This window comes from Ranitomeya variabilis, chromosome 2 (genome assembly GCF_051348905.1).
Source record: "Ranitomeya variabilis isolate aRanVar5 chromosome 2, aRanVar5.hap1, whole genome shotgun sequence".
Lineage (NCBI taxonomy): Eukaryota > Metazoa > Chordata > Amphibia > Anura > Dendrobatidae > Ranitomeya > Ranitomeya variabilis.
Genome location: NC_135233.1, coordinates 626,072,902 through 626,096,634, shown reverse-complemented (window position 1 = coordinate 626,096,634; position 23,733 = coordinate 626,072,902). Strand labels below are relative to the sequence as shown.

Sequence of the window (23,733 nt, the reverse complement as noted above, 5' to 3'; positions counted from 1 at the left end):
AATGGGGTCGGTGGTGCATGTAGTCGGACGAGAAGAGGAGAGGAGCTTGGAGACTTCTTCTTCTGTAATGGGATCGAATGTGGAGAGTGAGCCAGGGGAGATGCAGGGAGGAATGGGAGTCATTGCACTTGGTGTCTGGGAGCGGATTTCCTGACGGATATTGTCTATTTTCTCTATAAAGTGGGAGGCCAGGTCATCAGCACAAATGTCTGTGATATATATATATATATATATATATAAATATATATATATATATATATATATATGTGTGTGTACATAGATAAAATGGAGATATATATACATGTGTGTACATAGATAACATGGAGATATATATATGTGTGTACATGTATAACATGGAGATATATATAATGCCTACAAGTAGTATTCAACCCCCTGCAGATTTAGCAGGTTTAATAAGATGCAAATAAGTTAGAGCCTTCAAACTTCAAACAAGAGCAGGATTTATTAACAGATGCATAAATCTTACAAACCAAAAAGTTTTGTTGCTCAGTTAAATTTTTATAAATTTTAAACATAAAAGTGTGGGTCAATTATTCTTCAACCCCTATGTTTAATATTTTGTGGAATCACCTTTGTTTGCAATTACAACTAATAATCGTCTTTTATAAGACCTGATCAGGCCGGCACAGGTCTCTGGAGTTATCTTGGCCCACTCCTCCATGCAGATCTTCTCCAAGTTATCTAGGTTCTTTGGGTGTCTCATGTGGACTTTAATCTTGAGCTCCTTCCACAAGTTTTCAATTGGGTTAAGGTCAGGAGACTGACTAGGCCACTGTAACACCTTGATTTTTTGCCTCTTGAACCAGGCCTTGGTTTTCTTGGCTGTGTGCTTTGGGTCGTTGTCTTGTTGGAAGATGAAATGACGACCCATCTTAAGATCCTTGATGGAGGAGCGGAGGTTCTTGGCCAAAATCTCCAGGTATTCCGTGCTATCCATCTTCCCATGGATGCGGACCAGATGGCCAGGCCCCTTGGCTGAGAAACAGCCCCACAGCATGATGCTGCCACCACCATGCTTGACTGTAGGGATGGTATTCTTGGGGTCGTATGCAGTGCCATCCAGTCTCCAAACGTCACGTGTGTGGTTGGCACCAAAGATCTCGATCTTGGTCTCATCAGACCAGAGAACCTTGAACCAGTCAGTCTCAGAGTCCTCCAAGTGATCATGAGCAAACTGTAGACGAGCCTTGACATGACGCTTTGAAAGTAAAGGTACCTTACGGGCTCGTCTGGAACGGAGACCATTGCGGTGAAGTATGTTACTTATGGTATTGACTGAAACCAATGTCCCCACTGCCATGAGATCTTCCCGGAGCTCCTTCCGTGTTGTCCTTGGGTTAGCCTTGACTCTTCGGACAAGCCTGGCCTCGGCACGGGAGGAAACTTTCAAAGGCTGTCCAGGCCATAGAAGGCTAACAGTAGTTCCATAAGCCTTCCACTTCCGGATGATGCTCCCAACAGTGGAGACAGGTAGGCCCAACTCCTTGGAAAGGGTTTTGTACCCCTTGCCAGCTTGTGACCCTCCACGATCTTGTCTCTGATGGCCTTGGAATGCTCCTTTGTCTTTCCCATGTTGACCATATATGAGTGCTGTTCACAAGTTTGGGGAGGGTCTTAAATAGTCAGAAAAGGCTGGAAAAAGAGACAATTAATCCAAACATGTGAAGCTCATTGTTCTTTGTGCCTGAAATACTTCTTAATACTTTAGGGGAACCAAACAGAATTCTGGTGGGTTGAGGGGTTGAATAATAAATGACCCTCTGAAAAGACTTTTCACAATTTTAAAAAAAATAAACAAAGAAATAACATTCTTTTTTGCTGCTGTGCATTTCACACTTCCAGGCTGATCTACAGTCCAAATGTCACAATGCCAAGTTAATTCCAAATGTGTAAACCTGCTAAATCTGCAGGGGGTTGAATACTACTTGTAGGCACTGTATGTATATATATATATATATGTATGTGTGTATATATATATATATATATATATATATATATATATATATATATATATATATATATATATACATATATATAATACATATATATATATGTGTGTATATATATGTGTATGTATATATATATATATATATATATATATATATATATATATATATATATATATATATATATATATATATATATATGTATATATATATATCCGTATTTTTTTGGCATATAAGACGCACCGTACTATAAGACGCACCCCAAATTTGGGGTGAAAAATGCAGAAAAAAAGATTTTTTATAAGATGGGGGTCCGTCTTATTGTCCGAATTTAAGATCTCTTACCTGAGGGCAGGCAGTGGCAGAGCAGGGTCACAGGAGGCATGGTGGTGGCAGAGGTGAGGTGATGCTGAGGTGCGGTGGGCGGAACGGCGTGCACCTGAGCAGGGTCTCATCCTGCTTAGGTGGGCGACGCCATGGCCTGGTGTCCATGGGGAGGTTGCTGTGGCGGTGGCAGACGTGCGGTCACTTCCTCAGGTGGCAGCGGCCAGGGTCCCTTCCACATTTGAGGTGACGCCACAGCAGTAGTGAAGGAGAGCAGCAGAGCTGGGTGGTTTTCCTGGTGGCGGCGGGCTTACCGGCATTGTGGCGGCGACAGAGGTGCGGGCATGATGTGGCACGGTGAGCTGTATGGCGTGAGCAGGTCCCATCCATATTTGAAGTGAATCCGCGGCCCGGTATTGATGGAGAGCAGCAGCGCTGGTGAGTTACGGTATTTTCCGGTGGCGGCGGCCATCTTGCTGAGGCCGCGCGTGCGCAGATTCACTACTCTGCGTCCCAGGGCTTCAGGAAAACGGCCGCCGCGATCTCCATCTGCGCACGCGCGGCCTCCCTCGGCCATTTTCCTGAAGCCCTGGGACGCAGAGTAGTGAATCTGCGCACGCGCGGCCTCAGCAAGATGGCCGCCGCCACCGGAAAATACCGTAACTCACCAGCGCTGCTGCTCTCCATCAATACCGGGCCGCGGATTCACCTCAAATATGGATGGGACCTGCTCACGCCATACAGCTCACCGTGCCACATCATGCCCGCACCTCTGTCGCCGCCACAATGCCGGTAAGCCTGCGTTCCGAATATAAGACGCACCCCCCATTTTCCTGACAATTTTTTTTGGGGAAAAAGTGCGTCTTATATGCCAAAAAATACGGTATATATATATATGTGTGTACATAGATAACATGGAGATATATTTATGTGTATGTACATAGATAACATGGAGATAAATATATATATGTGTGTGTGTGTACATACAGTCATGGCCAATAGTATTCACACCCCTGCAATTCTGTCAGATAATGCTCAGTTTCTTCCTGAAAATGATTGCAAACACAAATTCTTTGGTATTATTATCTTCATTTAATCTGTCTTAAATGAAAAACCACAAAAGAGAATGAAGCAAAAAGCAAAACATTGATCATTTCACACAAAACTCCAAAAATGGGCCAGACAAAAGTATTGGCACCCTCAGCCTAATACTTGGTTGCACAACCTTTAGCCAAAATAACTGCAAGCAACCGCTTCCGGTAACCATCAATGAGTTTCTTACAATGCTCTGCTGGAATTTTAGACCATTCTTCTTTGGCAAACTGCTCCAGGTCCCTGATATTTGAAGGGTGCCTTCTCCAAACTGCCATTTTTAGATCTCTCCACAGGTGTTCTATGGGATTCAGGTCTGGATTCATTGCTGGCCACCTTAGAAGTCTCTAGTGCTTTCTCTCAAACCATTTTCTAGTGCTTTTTGAAGTGTGTTTTGGGTCATTGTCCTGCTGGAAGACCCATGACCTCTGAGGGAGACCCAGCTTTCTCACACTGGGCCCTACATTATACTGCAAAATTTGTAGGTAGTCTTCAGACTTCATAATGCCATGCACACGGTCAAGAAGTCCAGTGCCAGAGGCAGCAAAGCAACCCCAAAACATCAGGGAACGTCTGCCATGTTTGACTGTAGGGACCGTGTTCTTTTCTTTGAATGCCTCTTTTTTTCTCCTGTAAAACTCTATGTTGATGCCTTTGCCCAAATGCTCTACTTTTGTCTCATCTGACCAGAGAACATTCTTCCAAAACGTTTTAGGCTTTTTCAGGTAAGTTTTGGCAAACTCCAGCCTGGCTTTTTTTATGTCTCGGGGTAAGAAGTGGGGTCTTCCTGGGTCTCCTACCATACAGTCCCTTTTCATTCAGATGCCGACGGATAGTAAGGGTTGACACTGTTGTACCCTCGGACTGTAGGGCAGCTTGAACTTGTTTGGATGTTAGTCGAGGTTCTTTATCCAACATCCGCACAATCTTGCATTGAAATCTCTTGTCAATTTTTCTTTTCCGTCCACATCTAGGGAGGTTAGCCACAGTGCCATGGGCTTTAAACTTCTTGATGACACTGCGCACGGTGGACACAGGACTTTGGAGATGGACTTGTAGCCTTGAGATTGCTCATGCTTCCTCACAATTTGGTTTCTCAAGTCCTCAGACAGTTCTTTGGTCTTTTCTTTTCTCCATGCTCAATGTGGTACACACAAGGACACAGGACACAGGTTGAGTCAACTTTAATCCATGTTAACTGGCTGCAAGTGTGATTTAGTTACACAAATTAGAAAAGCATCACATGATTTTTCGAACAGTGCCAATACTTTTGTCCACCCCCTTTTTTATGTTTGGTGTGGAATTATATCCAATTTGGCTTTAGAACAATTCTTTTTGTGTTTTTATCATTTAAGACAAATTAAATGAAGACAATAATACCAAAGAATTTGTGTTTGCAATCATTTTCAGGAAGAAACTGAGTATTATCTGACAGAATTGCAGGGGTGTGAATACTTTTGGCCATGACTGTAGACAGCATGGAGATAAATATATATATATATATATATATATATATATATATATATATACGGTATATATATATATATACCCGAAAAGGGAGAAAAAAGAAGTAGCGCACTCCTCTTGTCCAAACAAGTCTTGATATTTATTGGAACATCTCACAAAGACAGGCGGGTAGGAGAAAACAGGCTGGAAGGTGAAGGACTACAGCTGTTTCGCGCAGCGAGCGCTTCTACAGGTCCCGGGACCTGTAGAAGCGCTCGCTGCGCGAAACAGCTGTAGTCCTTCACCTTCCAGCCTGTTTTCTCCTACCCGCCTGTCTTTGTGAGATGTTCCAATAAATATCAAGACTTGTTTGGACAAGAGGAGTGCGCTACTTCTTTTTTCTCCCTTTTCGGGTATTTGCATAGTTGTTTTTTCTCTGTATGCTGCACCCTCCATGAGCCGACTACTCGGGACGGAGCAAGTCTCAGTGATCTGGATGCTCGCCACGCACGAGGGGTAAGTGCACTTCAGCGGTGCTACATTTTCTCTCTTTTTAGGCAATATATATATATATATATATATATATATATATATATATATATATATATATATATATATATATATATATAGTAAGAGTCATGTCGGTCTGGTAGTCGGGGGCAGGTATATCTCGCCCAGGTATTTGTCCTATGTGAATTAAGCCGCTCAGTATCTTCAGGATACCGAGGGGTTAATAAGTGCAGGAATAAAGGCTGACCAGCTGGAGGTTTCAGGCGTCAGCCTGGGGCACACAGAATGCCTGTCTGTGTGAGGCAAACGTGAGTGAGAGCTGTGCTCGTTACCTGTGTAATGTTAGCTGGGTGGGAGAAGCCCCCCAGTTGTTAGATAGGAACGTATTTGTATAGTTAGCGCCCGACAGGCAAGGATTTATTTTTATGTTTTGTTTTCTGTATTTGCTTTCACTTTAATAAACCTGACCTGAGGTCAGTCTACTTGGAAACCTGCTGTCGCCTCAGAGTTTAATGCACAAACCACGTGACCTTTGACCCCAGCAAAGGCGATCCCGGAGTGTTTTGTCACATTGTGGTGGAGAACGCGGGCACTCCGTGGCACAGGCGACAGTATGGAAGACGTGGTGAAAGCCCTAGTACAGTCCGCTGCCGTACAGCAGGAAGCTAACCGCTTGATGACCGCACAGCTGAAGGAGTTGGTGGACGTGACGACTGCAGACCGCCAGCTTCTCCAACAGGTGGCGCAGCGGTTGGTGAGCATGCCTGAGGCTAACCCTGAAGCAGAGTCCAGGAGAATCCATGTGAGTCGGTACTGGCAAAAGCTGACCGCAGAAGATGACGTCGAGGCGTACCTGACAACGTTTGAGCGGACAGCGTTGAGAGAGAAGTGGCCGAAGGAACGATGGGCCGATCTAATTGCTCCGTTTCTCTCCGGTGAGGCCCAAAAAGCTTACTATGACTTGGACCCGGAAGTCGCTCAGGACTTTGAGAGGCTGAAAGCTGAGGTCCTGGCCCGGCTGGGTGTGACGACGGCTGTCCGTGCACAGAGGGTACATCAGTGGACCTATCAGCCAGATAAACCGCCGCGATCGCAGATGTTCGACCTGATCTACTTGATAAAGAAATGGCTGCAACCCGAGGTACTGACAACTCCGGAGATAATCCAGCGGATCGTTCTGGACAAGTACCTGAGAGTACTACCACCGGCGCTGAAAAAGTGGGTGAGCCAAGGAAATCCCGCGACAGCGGATCAATTGGTGGACTTGGTGGAGCGTTATTCCGTGGCGGAAGGACTTCCTGATGATACCGCTACTACCCGAACTGTACCTCCTCCTCGTGGAACCGGTAAGACTGTTCCAGGGACTGCGGGGGAAGGAAAATTGCCAAAAACTGTGGGGGAGGAACACGGGACTGCTCGCACCCCGAGATCAAGGGTGTCGGACTCTGGTTTCAATAGGGGGCCTGTTAGGTGTTTCCGTTGCCATGAGAAGGGCCATGTTTCTGCGAACTGTCCTGTTACCACTGAACCCATGCAGTGCGACGTTACGGACTCTAAGAAACGCATGTCTTTGGTTACACGGCTAGTAAGTGTGAATGCGGGTCAAAATGATACAGCGAAACACCTGCGTGAATTGTCTGTAGATGGGAAAAATGTTGTGGCATTGCTAGACTCTGGAAGTGTGGTGACTGGTGAAAGCCAGTCTGGTGGCACTTCCATCTGGTCCGTCTGATAAATTTTCTGTAACGTGTGTGCATGGTGACACCTGCTCATATCCTACAGCGGTCATATGTATCTCCACTCCCTATGGGTCTGTGCAACACAAAGTGGGACTCGTTCCCGCATTGTTACATGATATAATTCTGGGCAGGGATTTTCCTCATTTCTGGCAGTTGTGGGAGAATCAGTTGCTCCTTCACGGTAGCTGTAACCGTGAATCTTCCCCCATGCCATCTGGAGGTCCCGAGTTCCTAGACGAGACCCCACAGGAAGATGTTGCTGGGGAGGTTATTGAATCTAACCTTCAGTTCCCCTTCTCAGTTATGGCGGGGGAAACTGAGGAAACTGAGGAAACTCAGCGAGAGGCGGAGGCAGACAGCCATCCAGCACCCTGCCTACCCGATTTGGGAGTTCAGTTGGATGACTTCCACAGCGAACAAATGAAAGATCCTACCCTGACTCAGGCTAGGAAAAATGTAAAAGTGATAGATAGCGTACCCGTAGAACCTGACACTAGGCTAGCGTACATGGTTCTTGAGAATGATTTACTCTACCAGGTAGAAAAAAAAGGGGAAGACACTGTGCAACAGTTAGTGGTACCCAAACCTTATCGGCGGAAGGTACTGGACCTGGCCCACGGACATATAATGGGGGGACATCTGGGGGTACAAAAAACCACAGAAAGGATATTGCATTGGTTTGTGTGGCCCGGAATACACAATGATGTGCGTAACTATTGTGAGTCCTGTCCAGAGTGCCAAATCTCAGCACCTAAACCTCGGTTCTGTAGCCCTTTGGTACCCCTCCCTATTATTGGGGTCCCGTTTGAGAGAATTGGGATGGATTTGGTTGGGCCCCTTCCCCGGTCCGCACGTGGGCATCAACATATCCTCGTCATCATGGACTATGCCACTCGTTACCCCGAAGCCACCCTTTGCGTAACACTGCTACCAAAACGATCGCCAAAGAGTTGGTACAAGTGTTTAGTCGGGTGGGAATTCCAAAACAGATACTCACCGACCAGGGGACTCCCTTTATGTCAAGGGTGATGAAGGAGCTCTGCAGGCTCTTACAAATAGACCAGTTGCGTACGTCTGTCTATCACCCTCAAACAGATGGCCTGGTTGAGCGGTTCAATAAAATTTTAAAACATGCTTCGGAAGGCGATAGACAAAGATGGGAAGAACTGGGATTACTTGTTACCCTATTTGCTGTTTGCCATTAGGGAAGTTCCCCAGTCTTCCACTGGATTCTCGCCTTTCGAGCTATTATATGCCCGTCGTCCCCGTGGACTGTTGGACGTCGCAAAAGAAACCTGGGAAGGTCAAGTCACTCCCTTTAAAACGGTGATAGACCATGTAACGCAAATGCAGGACCGGATTGCTGCTGTCATGCCCCTTGTTAGGGAACATATGTTACAGGCCCAGGGAGCCCAGAGGCAAAGTTATGATAGAGGCGCCAAGGTCCGTACGTTTGCACCCGGGGATAGGGTGTTGATCCTAATCCCTACGGTGGATAGTAAATTTCTGGCAAAATGGCAGGGCCCCTTTGAGGTCATGGAACGAGTTGGAGAAGTGAACTTTAAAGTGCACCAGCCTGGTAAGAGAAAACCAGAGCAGATTTATCATGTGAATCTGATAAAACCCTGGAAAGACCGCGCTGCCCTAACAGCGGATCTGCCCCGTCCGGTTTGCTCACCTACCATACCGGAGGTGCAGATTGCCGAGACTCTCTCTGAACGACAAAAATCTGAGGTTAAGCAGTTTTTGTTACAGAACCAACAGTTTTTCTCGGAAAAACCTGGCCAGACTAGGCTAGTGAAACATGAGATTGTCACAGAGCCTGGTGTCACAGTTCATGTGAAGCCATACCGGATTCCGGAAGCACGCCGTGAAGCCGTCTCCCGGGAGGTGAAGGCCATGTTGGACTTAGGAGTCATTGAAGAGTCGCACAGCGCCTGGTCCAGTCCAATCGTGTTGATACCTAAGCCGGATGGCTCCATACGGTTTTGTAATGACTTTCGGAAACTGAATGCGGTTTCTAAATTTGATGCCTACCCTATGCCCCGGGTCGATGAGTTGATCGATCGGCTGGGTAAAGCCCGATATATTACGACCCTGGATCTAACAAAGGGGTACTGGCAGATCCCTCTGGCCGAGGCGGCCAGAGAGAAGACGGCATTTGCTACACCGGAAGGGCTGTTCCAGTATATCTACATGCCGTTTGGACTTCACGGAGCCCCAGCAACGTTCCAGAGATTGATGGATCGAGTCTTGAGGCCCCACAGGCAGTACGCTTCTGCCTACCTAGACGACATCATAATTTACAGCGTGGACTGGGAAGCTCACCTCCGGAAGGTACAGGCGGTGATTGATGACCTGAGAGACGCAGGCTTAACGGCGAATCCTAAGAAATGTCACATCGGCCTTGAAGAAGCCCGATACTTGGGCTACGTGATTGGCAGAGGAGTGGTTAAACCCCAGATGGACAAAATACAGGCAATTCAGGGCTGGCCGCAACCAGTGAACAAGAAACAAGTTCAAGCTTTCCTGGGCATTGCCGGCTATTATTGCCGGTTCATACCCAACTTTGCGGCCATGGCTACCCCCTTGACGGATCTTACCAAAGGGAGGGATTCCGTCATGGTAAAATGGACCTCAGCGGCTGAAGAGGCCTTCCACAGTCTGAAACGGGCTTTGTGCTCTCAGCCCGTACTAGTGACTCCTGATTTCAGCAGCGAGTTTGTGGTGCAAACGGATGCTTCTGATACTGGTATCGGAGCTGTACTTTCCCAGGTAAGGGACGGAGTCGAACACCCGGTCCTCTACCTCAGTCGGAAACTGAATGTACATGAGCAGAGGTATGCCGTGATTGAAAAAGAGTGCCTAGCCATCAAATGGGCTCTCGACTCCCTCAAATATTACCTGGCAGGTAGGAAGTTTAGGCTGGTCACGGACCATGCCCCTCTCAAGTGGATGCATCTCCACAAGGACCGTAATAGTCGGGTAACCCGGTGGTTCCTTGCTCTGCAGGCTTACTCGTTCACGGTGGAGCACCGCCCCGGGGTGCAGATGGGGAACGCTGATGCCCTGTCCCGAGTACACTGTTTCGAGAGTATTCTTGCTCGACCTGAGTGGTCTGAGCAGGGGGGGAGGATATGTAAGAGTCATGTCGGTCTGGTAGTCGGGGGCAGGTATATCTCGCCCAGGTATTTGTCCTATGTGAATTAAGCCACTCAGTATCTTCAGGATACCGAGGGGTTAATAAGTGCAGGAATAAAGGCTGACCAGCTGGAGGTTTCAGGCGTCAGCCTGGGGCACACAGAATGCCTGTCTGTGTGAGGCAAACGTGAGTGAGAGCTGTGCTCGTGACCTGTGTAATGTTAGCTGGGTGGGAGAAGCCCCCCAGTTGTTAGACAGGAACGTATTTGTATAGTTAGCGCCCGACAGGCAAGGATTTATTTTTATGTTTTGTTTTCTGTATTTGCTTTCACTTTAATAAACCTGACCTGAGGTCAGTCTACTTGGAAGCCTGCTGTCGCCTCAGAGTTTAATGCACAAACCACGTGACCTTTGACCCCAGCAAAGGCGATCCCGGAGTGTTTTGTCACAATATATATACACTCACTGGCCACTTTATTAGGTACACCTGTCCAACTTCTTGTTAACACTTAATTTCTAATCAGCCAATCACATGGCGGCAACTCAGTGCATTTAGGCATGTAGACATGGTCAAGACAATCTCCTGCAGTTCAAACCGAGCATCAGTATGGGGAAGAAAGGTGATTTGAGTGCCTTTGAACGTGGCATGGTTGTTGGTGCCAGAAGGGCTGGTCTGAGTATTTCAGAAACTGCTGATCTACTGGGATTTTCACGCACAACCATCTCTAGGGTTTACAGAGAATGGTCCGAAAAAGAAAAAAAATCCAGTGAGCGGCAGTTCTGTGGGCGGAAATGCCTTGTTGATGTCAGAGGAGAATGGGCAGACTGGTTCGAGCTGATAGAAAGGCAACAGTGACTCAAATCGCCACCCGTTACAACCAAGGTAGGCCTAAGAGCATCTCTGAACGCACAGTGCGTCGAACTTTGAGGCAGATGGGCTACAGCAGCAGAAGACCACACCGGGTACCACTCCTTTCAGCTAAGAACAGGAAACTGAGGCTACAATTTGTACAAGCTCATCGAAATTGGACAGTAGAAGATTGGAAAAACGTTGCTTGGTCTGATGAGTCTCGATTTCTGCTGCGACATTCGGATGGTAGGGTCAGAATTTGGCGTAAACAACATGAAAGCATGGATCCATCCTGCCTTGTATGGAGCATCTTTGGGATGTGCAGCCGACAAATCTGCGGCAACTGTGTGATGCCATCATGTCAATATGGACCAAAATCTCTGAGGAATGCTTCCAGCACCTTGTTGAATCTATGCCACGAAGAATTGAGGCAGTTCTGAAGGCAAAAGGGGGTCCAACCCGTTACTAGCATGGTGTACCTAATAAAGTGGCCGGTGAGTGTGTATGTATATATATATATACCGTATTTTTTCCGACCATAAGACGCACTTTTTTTCCTCCAAATTTGGGAGGAGAGTGTGGGTGCGTCTTATGGTACGGATGTAACATGTGGGGAGGGGGGCAGCAGTGAGTGGGATCGCACTGTTATCCCACTTCAGGATGTCCCCGCTACCCGGAATCGCTGGGAAAACCATGTGGTCCCAATGATCAAGTGCAGTGACTATTCATTAGCGGCTCCCCGCCCACCGATCAGCTGAGCGGTGAGCCAGGAGCAGCAAATGAATACTGCACTTAAGCAGGGACACACATGGCTTCCTCAGCGCTGATTGCTGCAGCAGCTAGGGAGATTTGTGTGTCCTGGGGAGGAGGCAGCAGCAGCAGCAGGGGCCAGAGCGGAGAGGAGATCGCTGTATACCTGCCTGCCATGCCTGGATGCCGAGTGCTGTGCACAAACAGGACCTGTGTGATGTCAGGAGTGGGCGGGCTGGAGCATCACATGGCAGCTCAGAGCCCTCCCTCTTCTTGACATCATCACAGGTCCTTCAGGCTCTCCACTAGAATCTGCAGGCTTCCTCAAAACCTGTGCTGTGGAGAGGCAACAAGAGGGAGGGCTCTGTGTGCAGTCATGGGATGCTTTTACCTCACCACAGGCTGACTGGCTGCCACAATTAAGAGGTTAGTCTTTACAATACACAATAAAGCACACTTCCACTCCTGTGGTGAACTATAACTCCCAGCATGTCATAGGATCTGCAGGACATGCTAGGAGTTATAGTTCTCCCATGGGATTTTAAAGCAGCACTCCAGTGCTATTTTGCAGTGCTGGAGTGGTGCTTTCAATATCAGCCCTGTGCCCCCATTCTTATACTCACCCTCCAGCATCTTCATATAGTACTGTACAGACACCACACTGGTCCCGCAGCTTCCAACATAATAACATACTATTATATGTAATAACACCACATATAATAGTATGTTATATATGTTATTAAATATTTTACCACATTTTTTTGCTTCAAATATTTTGTTTCCCTATTTTCCACCTCTAAAACCTGGGTGCGCCTTATAGTCCGGTGCGTCTTATAGTCCGAAAAATACGGTGTGTATATATATATATATATATATATATATATATAAATATATGTGTGTGTACATAGATAACATGGAGCTAAATCTAATATATAAAGCTGAATGTGTGTATGTATGTATGTATGTGTGTGTGTATGTCCGGGATTGGCATCTGAACCGTCGCAGCTACAGCCACAAAATTTTGCACAGTCACACGTCTGGACCCCGAGAGCGTCATAGGCTATGTTGTGAGGCGAAATTTTAACCCCGCGCGTTCCAATTCACCAAACAATTTTGCCCCTATCTACATAATGGGGAAAAAATGAAAGGAAAAGTGTTGGAGGCAAATTAACAGCTGCCAGATGTGAACAAGGGGGACTTAAAGAATGAGAGCGATGGCGCCAAAGAGTATATACTGTACAGTTGCTAAGGTGGGGCCCCGACATGGGATAATCACCACACCACCACGGGGATATGAACACACACACAAAATGCGCCACACACTACCCCGTGCTTGAACACATATACCACCCTCAGCACACATTTCACCACACATACACCAACCTCGCCACATAAAAGTCGAAACACAAAAGTCGCCGCTCAAAACTGGCCACGCGCAAAACTCTCCACATGCAAAACTCGCCACACGTGCAAAACTCACCTCATGGAAAACTCGCCACACGCAAAACTTGCACACGCAGAAAAATTGCCACATGTACAAAAGTTGCAACACATGCACAAAAGTTGCCTCACACAAAACTTGCACATACTCAAGACGCACCACACATAAAACTCGCCACGCGCAAAACTCGCCATGCACAAATCTTGCTGCACACAACTTGCTACACTAACCTGTCACATGCAACTCGACACACAAAATGTTGCTACACGCATGTCGCCACACAAAACTCCTCTCACAAAAGTCGCTACATGCATGTCGCCACACGCAACTCAACACACACAACTTGACACATGAAACTCGCCCTAAAACACACACAAGTCTGGTATTATCCTTCAAAAATAAAAATCTGATTTAATAAGCTGACAAACTACAGTACAAGAGCAACAAATGTACCATATAGGAATCCGGCAGCTGTCAGTCACATGACCTGTCTATTATGTGTATGTGTGAGCTAATATATACTGCCAGGGGGTGGGCTTACTGTTGGCTGGGGATTTATCAGGCTGCCAATAGCAACCAATCACAGCTCAGCTTCTATTTTGCTACAGTTAATTAATCTGAGCTCTGATTGGTTAATATAGGCAACAAAGACATTCTCAGTATAACAAAGCTAATATATGTTGTGAAATGCTTCTATTAGCTTAGTTTTTGCCTTTTAATAATTACATTTCTATTTGTTTTGTGGTTTTTGCGTGCAGAATAAATTTTTGTTAACACATTCTATTTTGCTAACAGCAGTCATTAACCCGGGCGAAGCCGGGTAGTACAGCTAGTATATATATGTGTGTGTGTGTGTGTGTACATAGGTAACATGGAGATATATATATGTGTGTGTACATAGATAACATGGAGATATATATATGTGTGTGTTCATAGATAACATGGAGATATACAGTGGGGCAAAAAAGTATTTAGTCAGTCAGCAATAGTGCAAGTTCCACCACTTAAAAAGATGAGAGGCGTCTGTAATTTACATCATAGGTAGACCTCAACTTTAGACCACAACAGCTTTACATGAACACCCGAGCCTTACACTATGGCTGGTCCAAATAACTAAAGCAATTGTTACCATCCACCTCTTGTGTCTCCCCTTTTCCTCATAGATTGTAAGCTTGCGAGCAGCAGGGCCCTCATTCCTCCTGGTATCTGTTTTGAACTGTGATTTCTGTTATGCTGTAATGTCTGTTGTCTGTACAAGTCCCCTCTATAAGTTGTAAAGCGCTGCGGAATATGTTGGCGCTATATAAATAAAATTATTATTATTATTATTATTATTATTATGGGAGACAAACTGAGAAAAAAAAATCCAGAAAATCACATTGTCTGATTTTTTTATCATTTTATTTGCATTTTATGGTGGAAAATAAGTATTTGGTCAGAAACAAAATTTCATCTCAATACTTTGTAATATATCCTTTGTTGGCAATGACAGAGGTCAAACGTTTTCTGTAAGTCTTCACAAGGTTGCCACACACTGTTGTTGGTATGTTGGCCCATTCCTCCATGCAGATCTCCTCTAGAGCAGTGATGTTTTTGGCTTTTCGCTTGACAACACGGACTTTCAACTCCCTCCAAAGGTTTTCTATAGGGTTGAGATCTGGAGACTGGCTAGGCCACTCCAGGACCTTGAAATGCTTCTTACGAAGCCACTCCTTCGTTGCCCTGGCGGTGGATCATTGTCATGTTGAAAGACCCAGCCACGTTTCATCTTCAATGCCCTTGCTGATGGAAGGAGGTTTGCACTCAAAATCTCACGATACATGGCCCCATTCATTCTTTCATGTACCCGGATCAGTCGTCCTGGCCCCTTTGCAGAGAAACAGCCCCAAAGCATGATGTTTCCACCACCATGCTTTACAGTAGGTATGGTGTTTGATGGATGCAACTCAGTATTCTTTTTCCTCCAAACACGACAAGTTGTGTTTCTACCAAACAGTTCCAGTTTGGTTTCATCAGACCATAGGACATTCTCCCAAAACTCCTCTGGATCATCCAAATGCTCTCTAGCAAACTTCAGACGGGCCCGGACATGTACTGGCTTAAGCAGTGGGACACGTCTGGCACTGCAGGATCTGAGTCCATGGTGGCGTAGTGTGTTACTTATGGTAGGCCTTGTTACATTGGTCCCAGCTCTCTGCAGTTCATTCACTAGGTCCCTCCGTGTGGTTCTGGGATTTTTGCTCACCGTTCTTGTGATCATTCTGACCCCACGGGGTGGGATTTTGCGTGGAGCCCCAGATAGAGGGAGATTATCAGTGGTCTTGTATGTCTTCCATTTTCTAATTATTGCTCCCACTGTTGATTTCTTCACTCCAAGCTGGTTGGCTATTGCAGATTCAGTCTTCCCAGCCTGGTGCAGGGCTACAATTTTGTTTCTGGTGTCCTTTGACAGCTCTTTGGTCTTCACCATAGTGGAGTTTGGAGTCAGACTGTTTGAGGGTGTGCACAGGTGTCTTTTTATACTGATAACAAGTTTAAACAGGTGCCATTACTACAGGTAATGAGTGGAGGAAAGAGGAGACTCTTAAAAAAGAAGTTACAGGTCTGTGAGAGCCAGAAATCTTGATTGTTTGTTTCTGACCAAATACTTATTTTCCACCATAAAATGCAAATAAAATCATAAAAAATCAGACAATGTGATTTTCTGGATTTTTTTTTCTCAGTTTGTCTCCCATAGTTGAGGTCTACCTATGATGTAAATTACAGACGCCTCTCATCTTTTTAAGTGGTGGAACTTGCACTATTGCTGACTGACTAAATACTTTTTTGCCCCACTGTATATATATATATATGTGTGTGTGTACATAGATAACATGGAGATATACAGTTATATGAAAAAGTTTGGAAACCCCTATTAATCTTAAGCTTAATGTTTTATAAAAATTGTTTTTTTTGCAACAGCTATTTCAGTTTCATATATCTAATAACTGTTGGACACAGTAATGTTTCTGCCTTGAAATGAGGTTTATTGTACTAACAGAAAATGTGCAATCTGCATTCAAACAAAATTTGACAGGTGCATAAGTATGGGCACCCTTATCATTTTCTTGTTTTAAATACTCTTACCTACTTTTTACTGACTTACTAAAGCACTTTTTTTGTTTTGTAACCTCATTGAGCTTTGAACTTCATAGCCAGGTGTATGCAATCATGAGAAAAGCTACTTAAAGTGGCCACTTGCAAGTTGTTCTCCTGTTTGAATCTCCTCTGAAGAGTGGCATCATGGGCTCCTCAAAACAACTGTCAAATGATCTGAAAACAAAGATTATTCAACATAGTTGTTCAGGGGAAAAATACAAAAAGCTGTCTCAGAGATTTAACCTGTCAATTTCCACTGTGAGGAACATAGTAAGGAAATGGAAGAACACAGGTACAGTTCTTGTTAAGGCCAGAAGTGGCAGGCCAAGAAAAACATCAGAAAGGCAGAGAAGAAGAATGGTGAGATCAGTCAAGGACAATCCTCAGACCACCTCCAGAGAGCTGCAGCATCAACTTGCTGCAGATGGTGTCACTGTGCATCGGTAAACTATACAACGCACTTTGCACAAGGAGAAGCTGTATGGGAGAGTGATGTGAAAGAAGCCGTTTCTGCAAGCACGCCATAAACAGTCGGCTGAGGTATGCAAAAGCATATTTGGAGAAGCCAATTTCTTTTTGGAAGAAGGTCCTGTGGACTGATGAAACCAAGATTGAGTTGTTTGGTCATACAAAAAGGCGTTATGCATGGCGGCAAAAAAACACAGCATTCCAAGAAAAACACTTGCTACCTACAGTAAAATTTGGTGGAGGTTCCATCATGCTTTCGGGCTGTGTGGCCAATGCCGGCACCGGGAATCTTGTTAAAGTTGAGGGACGCATGGATTCCTCTCAGTATCAGCAGATTCTTGACAATAATGTTCATTAATCAGTGACAAAGTTGAAGTTACGCAGGGGATGGATCTTTCAGCAAGACAATGATCCAAAACACCGCTCCAAATCTACTCAGGCATTCATGCAGAGGAACAATTACACTGTTCTGGAATGGCCATCCCAGTCCCCAGACCTGAGTATCATTGAACATCTGTGGGATCATTTGAAGAGGGCTGTCCATGCTCGGCGACCATCAAACTTAACTGAACTGGAATTGTTTTGTAAAGAGGAATGGTCAAAAATACCTTCATCCAGGATCCAGGAACTCATTAAAAGCTACAGGAAGCGACTAGAGGCTGTTATTTTTGCAAAAGGAGGATCTACTAAATATTAATGTCTCTTTTCTGGTGAGGTGCCCATACTTATGCAACTGTCAAATTTCGTTTGAATGCAGATTGCACATTTTCTGTTAGTACAATAAACCTCATTTCAAGGCAGAAACATTACTGTGTCCAACAGTTATTAGATATATGAAACTGAAATAGCTGTTGCAAAAAAATCAATTTTTATAAAACATTAAGGGGTGCCCAAACTATTTCATATAACTGTATATATATGTGTGTGTGTGTGTGTGTGTGTGTGTGTGTGTGTACATAGATAACATGGAGATATGTGTGTGTGTGTGTGTGTGTGTGTGTACATAGATAACATGGAGATATATATATGAGTGTGCACATAGATAGATGTCCGGGATTCGCATCTGCACCGTCGCAGCTACAGCCACAAAATTTTGCACAGTCACACGTCTGGACCCCGAGAGCGTCAAAGCTATGTTGTGAGGTGAAATTTTAACCCCGCGCTTTCCAATTCACCAAACAATTTTGCCCCTATCTGCATAATGGAGAAAAAATGAAAGGAAAAGTCTTGGAGGCAAATTAACAGCTGCCAGATGTGAACAAGGGGGACTTAAAGAATGACAGCGATGGCGCCAAAGAGTATATACTGTACAGTTGCTAAGGTGGGGCCCCGACATGGGATACTCACCACACACGGGCATATGAACACACACACAAAATGCGCCACACACTACCACGTGCTTGAACACATATACCACCCTCAGCACACATTTCACCACACAAACACCAACCTCGTCACATAAAAGTCGAAACACAAAAGTCGCCGCTCAAAACTCGCCACGCGCAAAACTCGCCACATGCAAAACTAGGCTCACGCAAAACTCGCCACACGTGCAAAACTCACCTCATGGAATACTCACCACACGCAAAACTTGCACACGCGGAAAAATTGCCACATGCACAAAAGTTACAACACATGCAAAAGTTGCCTCACACAAAACTTGCACATACTCAAAACGCACCACACATTAAACTCGCCACGATATACAGGAGAGATGACATACAGGTACATACTATATACAGGGGAGATGACACACAGGTATATACTATATATAGGAGGAAATGACACACAGGTATATACTATATACAGGAGGAGATGACCCACAGGTATATACTATATACAGGAGGAGATGACATACAGGCACATACTATATACAGGAGGAGATGACACACAGGTACATACTATATACAGGGGAAATGACACACAGGTATATACTATATACAGGGGAAATGACACACAGGTATATACTATATACAGGAGGAGATGACACAGGTATATACTATATACAGGAGGAGATGACACAGGTATATACTATATACAGGAGGAGATGACATACAGGTACATACTATATACAGGAGCAGATGACACATAGAGGAGATGACATACAGCAGGTATATACTATATACAGGGGAGATGACATACAGGTATATACTATATACAGGAGATGACATACAGGTATATACTATATATAAGAGGAGATGACATACAGGTATATAGTATATACAGAAGAGATGACATACAGGGATATACAGGAGGAGATGACACATAGGTATATACAATATACAGGAGGAGATGACATACAGCAGGTATATACTATTTACAGGGGTGATGACATACAGGTATATACTATATACAGGAGATGACATACAGGTGTATACTATATATAAGGGAGATGAAAAACATGTATATACTGAGGGGAAAATGAGAGGTGTGAGGTGAAAATGAAAAGGTGTGAGTGCAAAATGAGAGGAGTGAGGGAAAGTAGTGGAGTGATCGGAAAATGACAGATGTGAGGTCAAATGACAAGTGTTAAGGGGAAATGAGAGGAGTGAGGGGGGAATGAGAGGAGTGAGGGGGAAAATGAGAGGTGTGAGGGGGAAAATGAGAGGCGTGATGGGAAAATAAGAGAAGTGAGGTGCTATAACTAACCACAGATATTTACTATGCCCAGGCAACGCCGGGCTCTTCAGCTAGTATTATATATATATATATATATATATATATATATATATATATATATATGTATGTGTGTGTGTGTACATAGATAGCATGGAGATATATACAGTACAGACCAAAAGTTTGGACACACCTTCTCATTTAAAGATTTTTCTGTATTTTCATGACTATGAAAATCGTACATTCACACTGAAGTTATGAAAACTATGAATTAACACATGTGGAATTATATACTTAATTTCAGTTGTTTCACACTTTTTTGTTATGTCTTATATTCTAGGTTCTTCAAAGTAGCCACCTTTTGCTTTGATGACTGCTTTGCTCACTCTTGGCATTCTCTTGATGAGCTTCAAGAGGTAGTCACCGGGAATTGTCTTCCAACAATCTTGAAGGAGTTCCCAGAGATGCTTAGCACTTGTTGGCCCTTTTGCCTTCACTCTGCGGTCCAGCTCACCCCAAACCATCTCGATTGGGTTCAGGTCTGGTGACTGTGGAGGCCAGGTCATCTGGCGTAGCACCCCATCACTCTCCTTCTTGGTCAAATAGCCCTAACACAGCCTGGAGGTGTGTTTGGGGTCATTGTCCTGTTGAAAAATAAATTATGGTCCAACTAAACGCAAACCGGATGGAATAGCATGCCGCTGCAAGATACTGTGGTAGCCATGCTGGTTCAGTATGCCTTCAATTTTGAATAAATCCCCAACAGTGTCACCAGCAAAGCACCCCCACACCATCACACCTCCTCCTCCATGCTTCACGGTGGGAACCAGGCATGTAGAGTCCATCCGTTCACCTTTTCTGACCATCAGTCATTTTTCAACAGGACAATGACCCCAAACACACTTCCAGGCTGTGTAATGGCTATTTGACCTAGAAGGAGAGTGATGGGGTTCTATACCAGATGACCTGGCCTCCACAGTCACCAGACCTGAACCCAATCGAGATGGTTTGGGGTGAGCTGGACCGCAGCGTGAAGGCAAAAGGGCCAACATCTAAGCATCTCTGGGGACTCCTTCAAGATTGTTGGAAGACCATTCCCGGTGACTACCTCTTGAAGCTCATCAAGAGAATGCCAAGAGTGTGCTAAGCAGTCATCAAAGCAAAAGGTGGCTACTTTGAAGAGCCTAGACTATAAGACATAATTTCAGTTGTTTCACACTTTTTTGTTTAGTATATAATTCCACATGTGTTAATTCATAGTTTTGATGCCTTTAGTGTGAATGTACAATTTTCATAGTCATGAAAATACAGAAAAATCTTTAAATAAGGTGTGTCCAAACTTTTGATCTGTACTGTGCATGTGTGTTCATAGATAACATGGAGCTATATGTGTCCTCTTGCAGGTGGCCCTGGCACAGTGTCTCCTCTGTAGCTTCAGTCTTTGCCTCTTGGAGCCTATGACGGGAGGATGGTGTTGGATACCGCTCACCAAGCCTATAACACAATGTCTTCTACCTCCCTTGAGAAGAGCTCGGTTCGTTCCAAGAAGTCCTCATTGGTGAATGGCTATCTTGTGCTATCGCCAGGCTCTTCTCAGCCCAGTTCTAGCAGGAGCCTGTCGTCTGCTCCATTGACCCAGCGGACGCTCTCGGGATGTGCTGGGTACATGCATCCATGTGGTTGGCTGCGACGTAGTGAAAGCTCCTGTACATTGAGCAGCAGGAGCTCCTCTCGGGGCAGAATGCGCCCGGCAGGATCTTTGCCATCTATCTGTAAGTCTGTGGCTGACAAGACTGTGAAGAGGTCCTCCTGCCTTCTCGTCGCCCTGCGACCAACCAACGTGGATCAGGAACGTGATAGATTCTTCCTCTCCAACTACAGCTACAACCCACAGTTCCAGTATGAGGAGCCCATGTCTCTCAGTGTGTTGGAGAAATACAGCTTGGCGTCCATCCAGTTTGTCGAGCAGGTAGTTAAAGGCACCATCCAAGAAGACAGCTTCAACCCGACATTTAAAGGGACTCTGTCAGCACATAATGTCTGTTTACCTATAGGCTCTCGATGCACCCCGTTGTGGCCAAAGAGTTAGGGTTTTGAGCCCATTACATCTACTTGTTGTCCTTCTAGCTCTACCCTTCTTTGGCTTTAAAGCCAGAGCTGACAAATAGAGGGGCAGGGATGCACTGAACTCTTTGCCACGCCAAGGTGCACTGATCGCCTGTACCAAGTGGTATCAACAGTCATTCTGTGCTTATACACCCCCTTTAACGATCAGCGCCGTGCATGTATGGCATGTGTCAGCTGAAGATGAATGGAGAGGGCTTGGGAACTGACCCCATTCCATTCCCGGTAGATGATGGCTGTGTCATTCAGCCATCATTTCTCTCTAACATCCACGAGTGGAGCACAACCTGTAGCTGTAGCTGTTCACCTGTTAAATGACGCTGTCATTCTCTGACAGTGGCATTTACAGGTCACCGGCACAGAACACTCAGTTCTAACCGTTCATCAGTGCCCCCTATGACACGATGAGGAAGGCGCTGATGAGTTGCCTTAAAGGCTAGGTGTAGAGACCAAGGGGGGTCAGTGGGTTTCTCTCGTCTCCTGGCCCAAGACTGCATGGACCGGGGCCCACACCACTGAACACCCACTCTCTTTTCCCGTGGGCATAATACTACTCAGACAACACAGGATGAGGATGAACATGAGAATAGAACAGCGTGACAATACTTTATTGAACCTCAAAACAAGCAGATAACACAGAACAGTCCCAGCAAAATGCCCCAAGATGAAGCACATTACAGAGTCTCACCCTTCCACTGACTTGCCGGGATTAGAAGAGCTGTGACTTTGGGGCTTACAGGGCTAGTGGCACGCTTACTAGTGGCATGCCGCTTTTGGCGGGCGCCCACAAACAGAAGGTAACGGCAAGCTTAGGAAGCTGATAGTCCATTGATACACGTGGCCAGGTGACCGGAGGGTCACAACCTGACTTCTCAGAACGTCTCTATGGAGCCAGGTGACCAGTGGGTCAGTAGAGCAAATCTGTATTCTTTCAGCCAGGGCTGTGGTTCCCTAAGCTGACATCCTGTAGAATGTCAAATCTGTTTCTCTTGATGGAGCCAAGTTGTCCTAGTAGTGTGTTTCTTTATGGAGTAAGTCTGTTGTTCGGTCAAGTCATTTAATTTCCCTTTTTATACCCACATCTGTGGCTCAGGTCATCATCCACAGGTTGGGGGTGAGGTGAGATTAGTTTAACGCTCATTGTTTGAGTATTTAATCAATCTGCATGGTTCATCCTCTGTTTTGCAGGTCAACGAACTATCTCACCTTGTTCAATGCGGTATCAATATATTAACAAACATCTATTGTTCAATTACCCTGCATCCCTGTCATCCAAGATAACAGACAATAAGGTACCACAAACATCAACTCAAAAGTCAACGTTAAACGCTCATACGAACAATAGTCTCTTTCTTGACTAACCAAAGAAAAATTAATAAACTCAAAGGTTAGCATAAAGATAATAGTCTATGCCTCCTGGCTTACTGAAAATAGACGTCTGGATAATTAAGATTAAATGTTATGTCCTCACACTGGGGGTTTGTAGAAGATACCCGTACCTGTCTTAACAGTACTCCTGTACTGGCATTTGTATTACACAGTGATTCGTGTCATACACAGCAGCACTGTGGTATATACTGCGGAATTGCTGAAGAAGAAATACAGTGAAAAGAGGGTAAAAAATAAATAATTTGAGTTTTACAAAAAAAAGTGTTGTCCAATTATCCTTGCTGCATTTGGTGGATTTGAGCAGAAAGTCTCGCCCTGTACACACAGGATTCATCCAGCTGCTTCTGTTCAGTCACATCACCAATAACCACTAGTGACCCGGTGCCATTGGCCGTCATGCATGCCCACGCCATCACACCGCCTCCGCCATGTGTTACACAGGATATGCCACGGATAAGTAGCCGCTCCAAGCCTTCTGCAGACTGTCTTCTTACCATCATTCTGGTACGGGTTGATCTTAGTTTTGCTTTTCCAGAACTGGATGGCTTCTTTAGATGTTTTTTGGTAACGTCTAATCTGACCTTTTTATTTTACGGGTAATTAATGATTTGCACATTGTGGTGACCCTTCGGTATTTGCTCTCATGACATCTTCTCTTTATTGTGGACTTAGATACTGAGACACTGACTTCATGGAGAGTGGTCTTCACTTGAGGGGGAGCTGTTGCGAAGGGTTTTT

At 45.1% G+C, this 23,733-nt stretch overlaps 1 protein-coding gene across 1 annotated transcript in view; it reads left to right on the top strand.

Annotated features, from left to right (window-relative positions):
• MATCAP1 (microtubule associated tyrosine carboxypeptidase 1) overlaps window positions 1-23,733 on the top strand; it is a 60,346-nt gene that overhangs the window by 1,927 nt on the left and 34,686 nt on the right. The window contains exon 2 of the mRNA XM_077281661.1: window positions 20,886-21,451. Within this exon, the coding sequence (XP_077137776.1) occupies window positions 20,951-21,451 (501 nt within the window). The 5' untranslated portion in view covers window positions 20,886-20,950. The remainder of the gene's footprint in view (window positions 1-20,885; window positions 21,452-23,733) is intronic.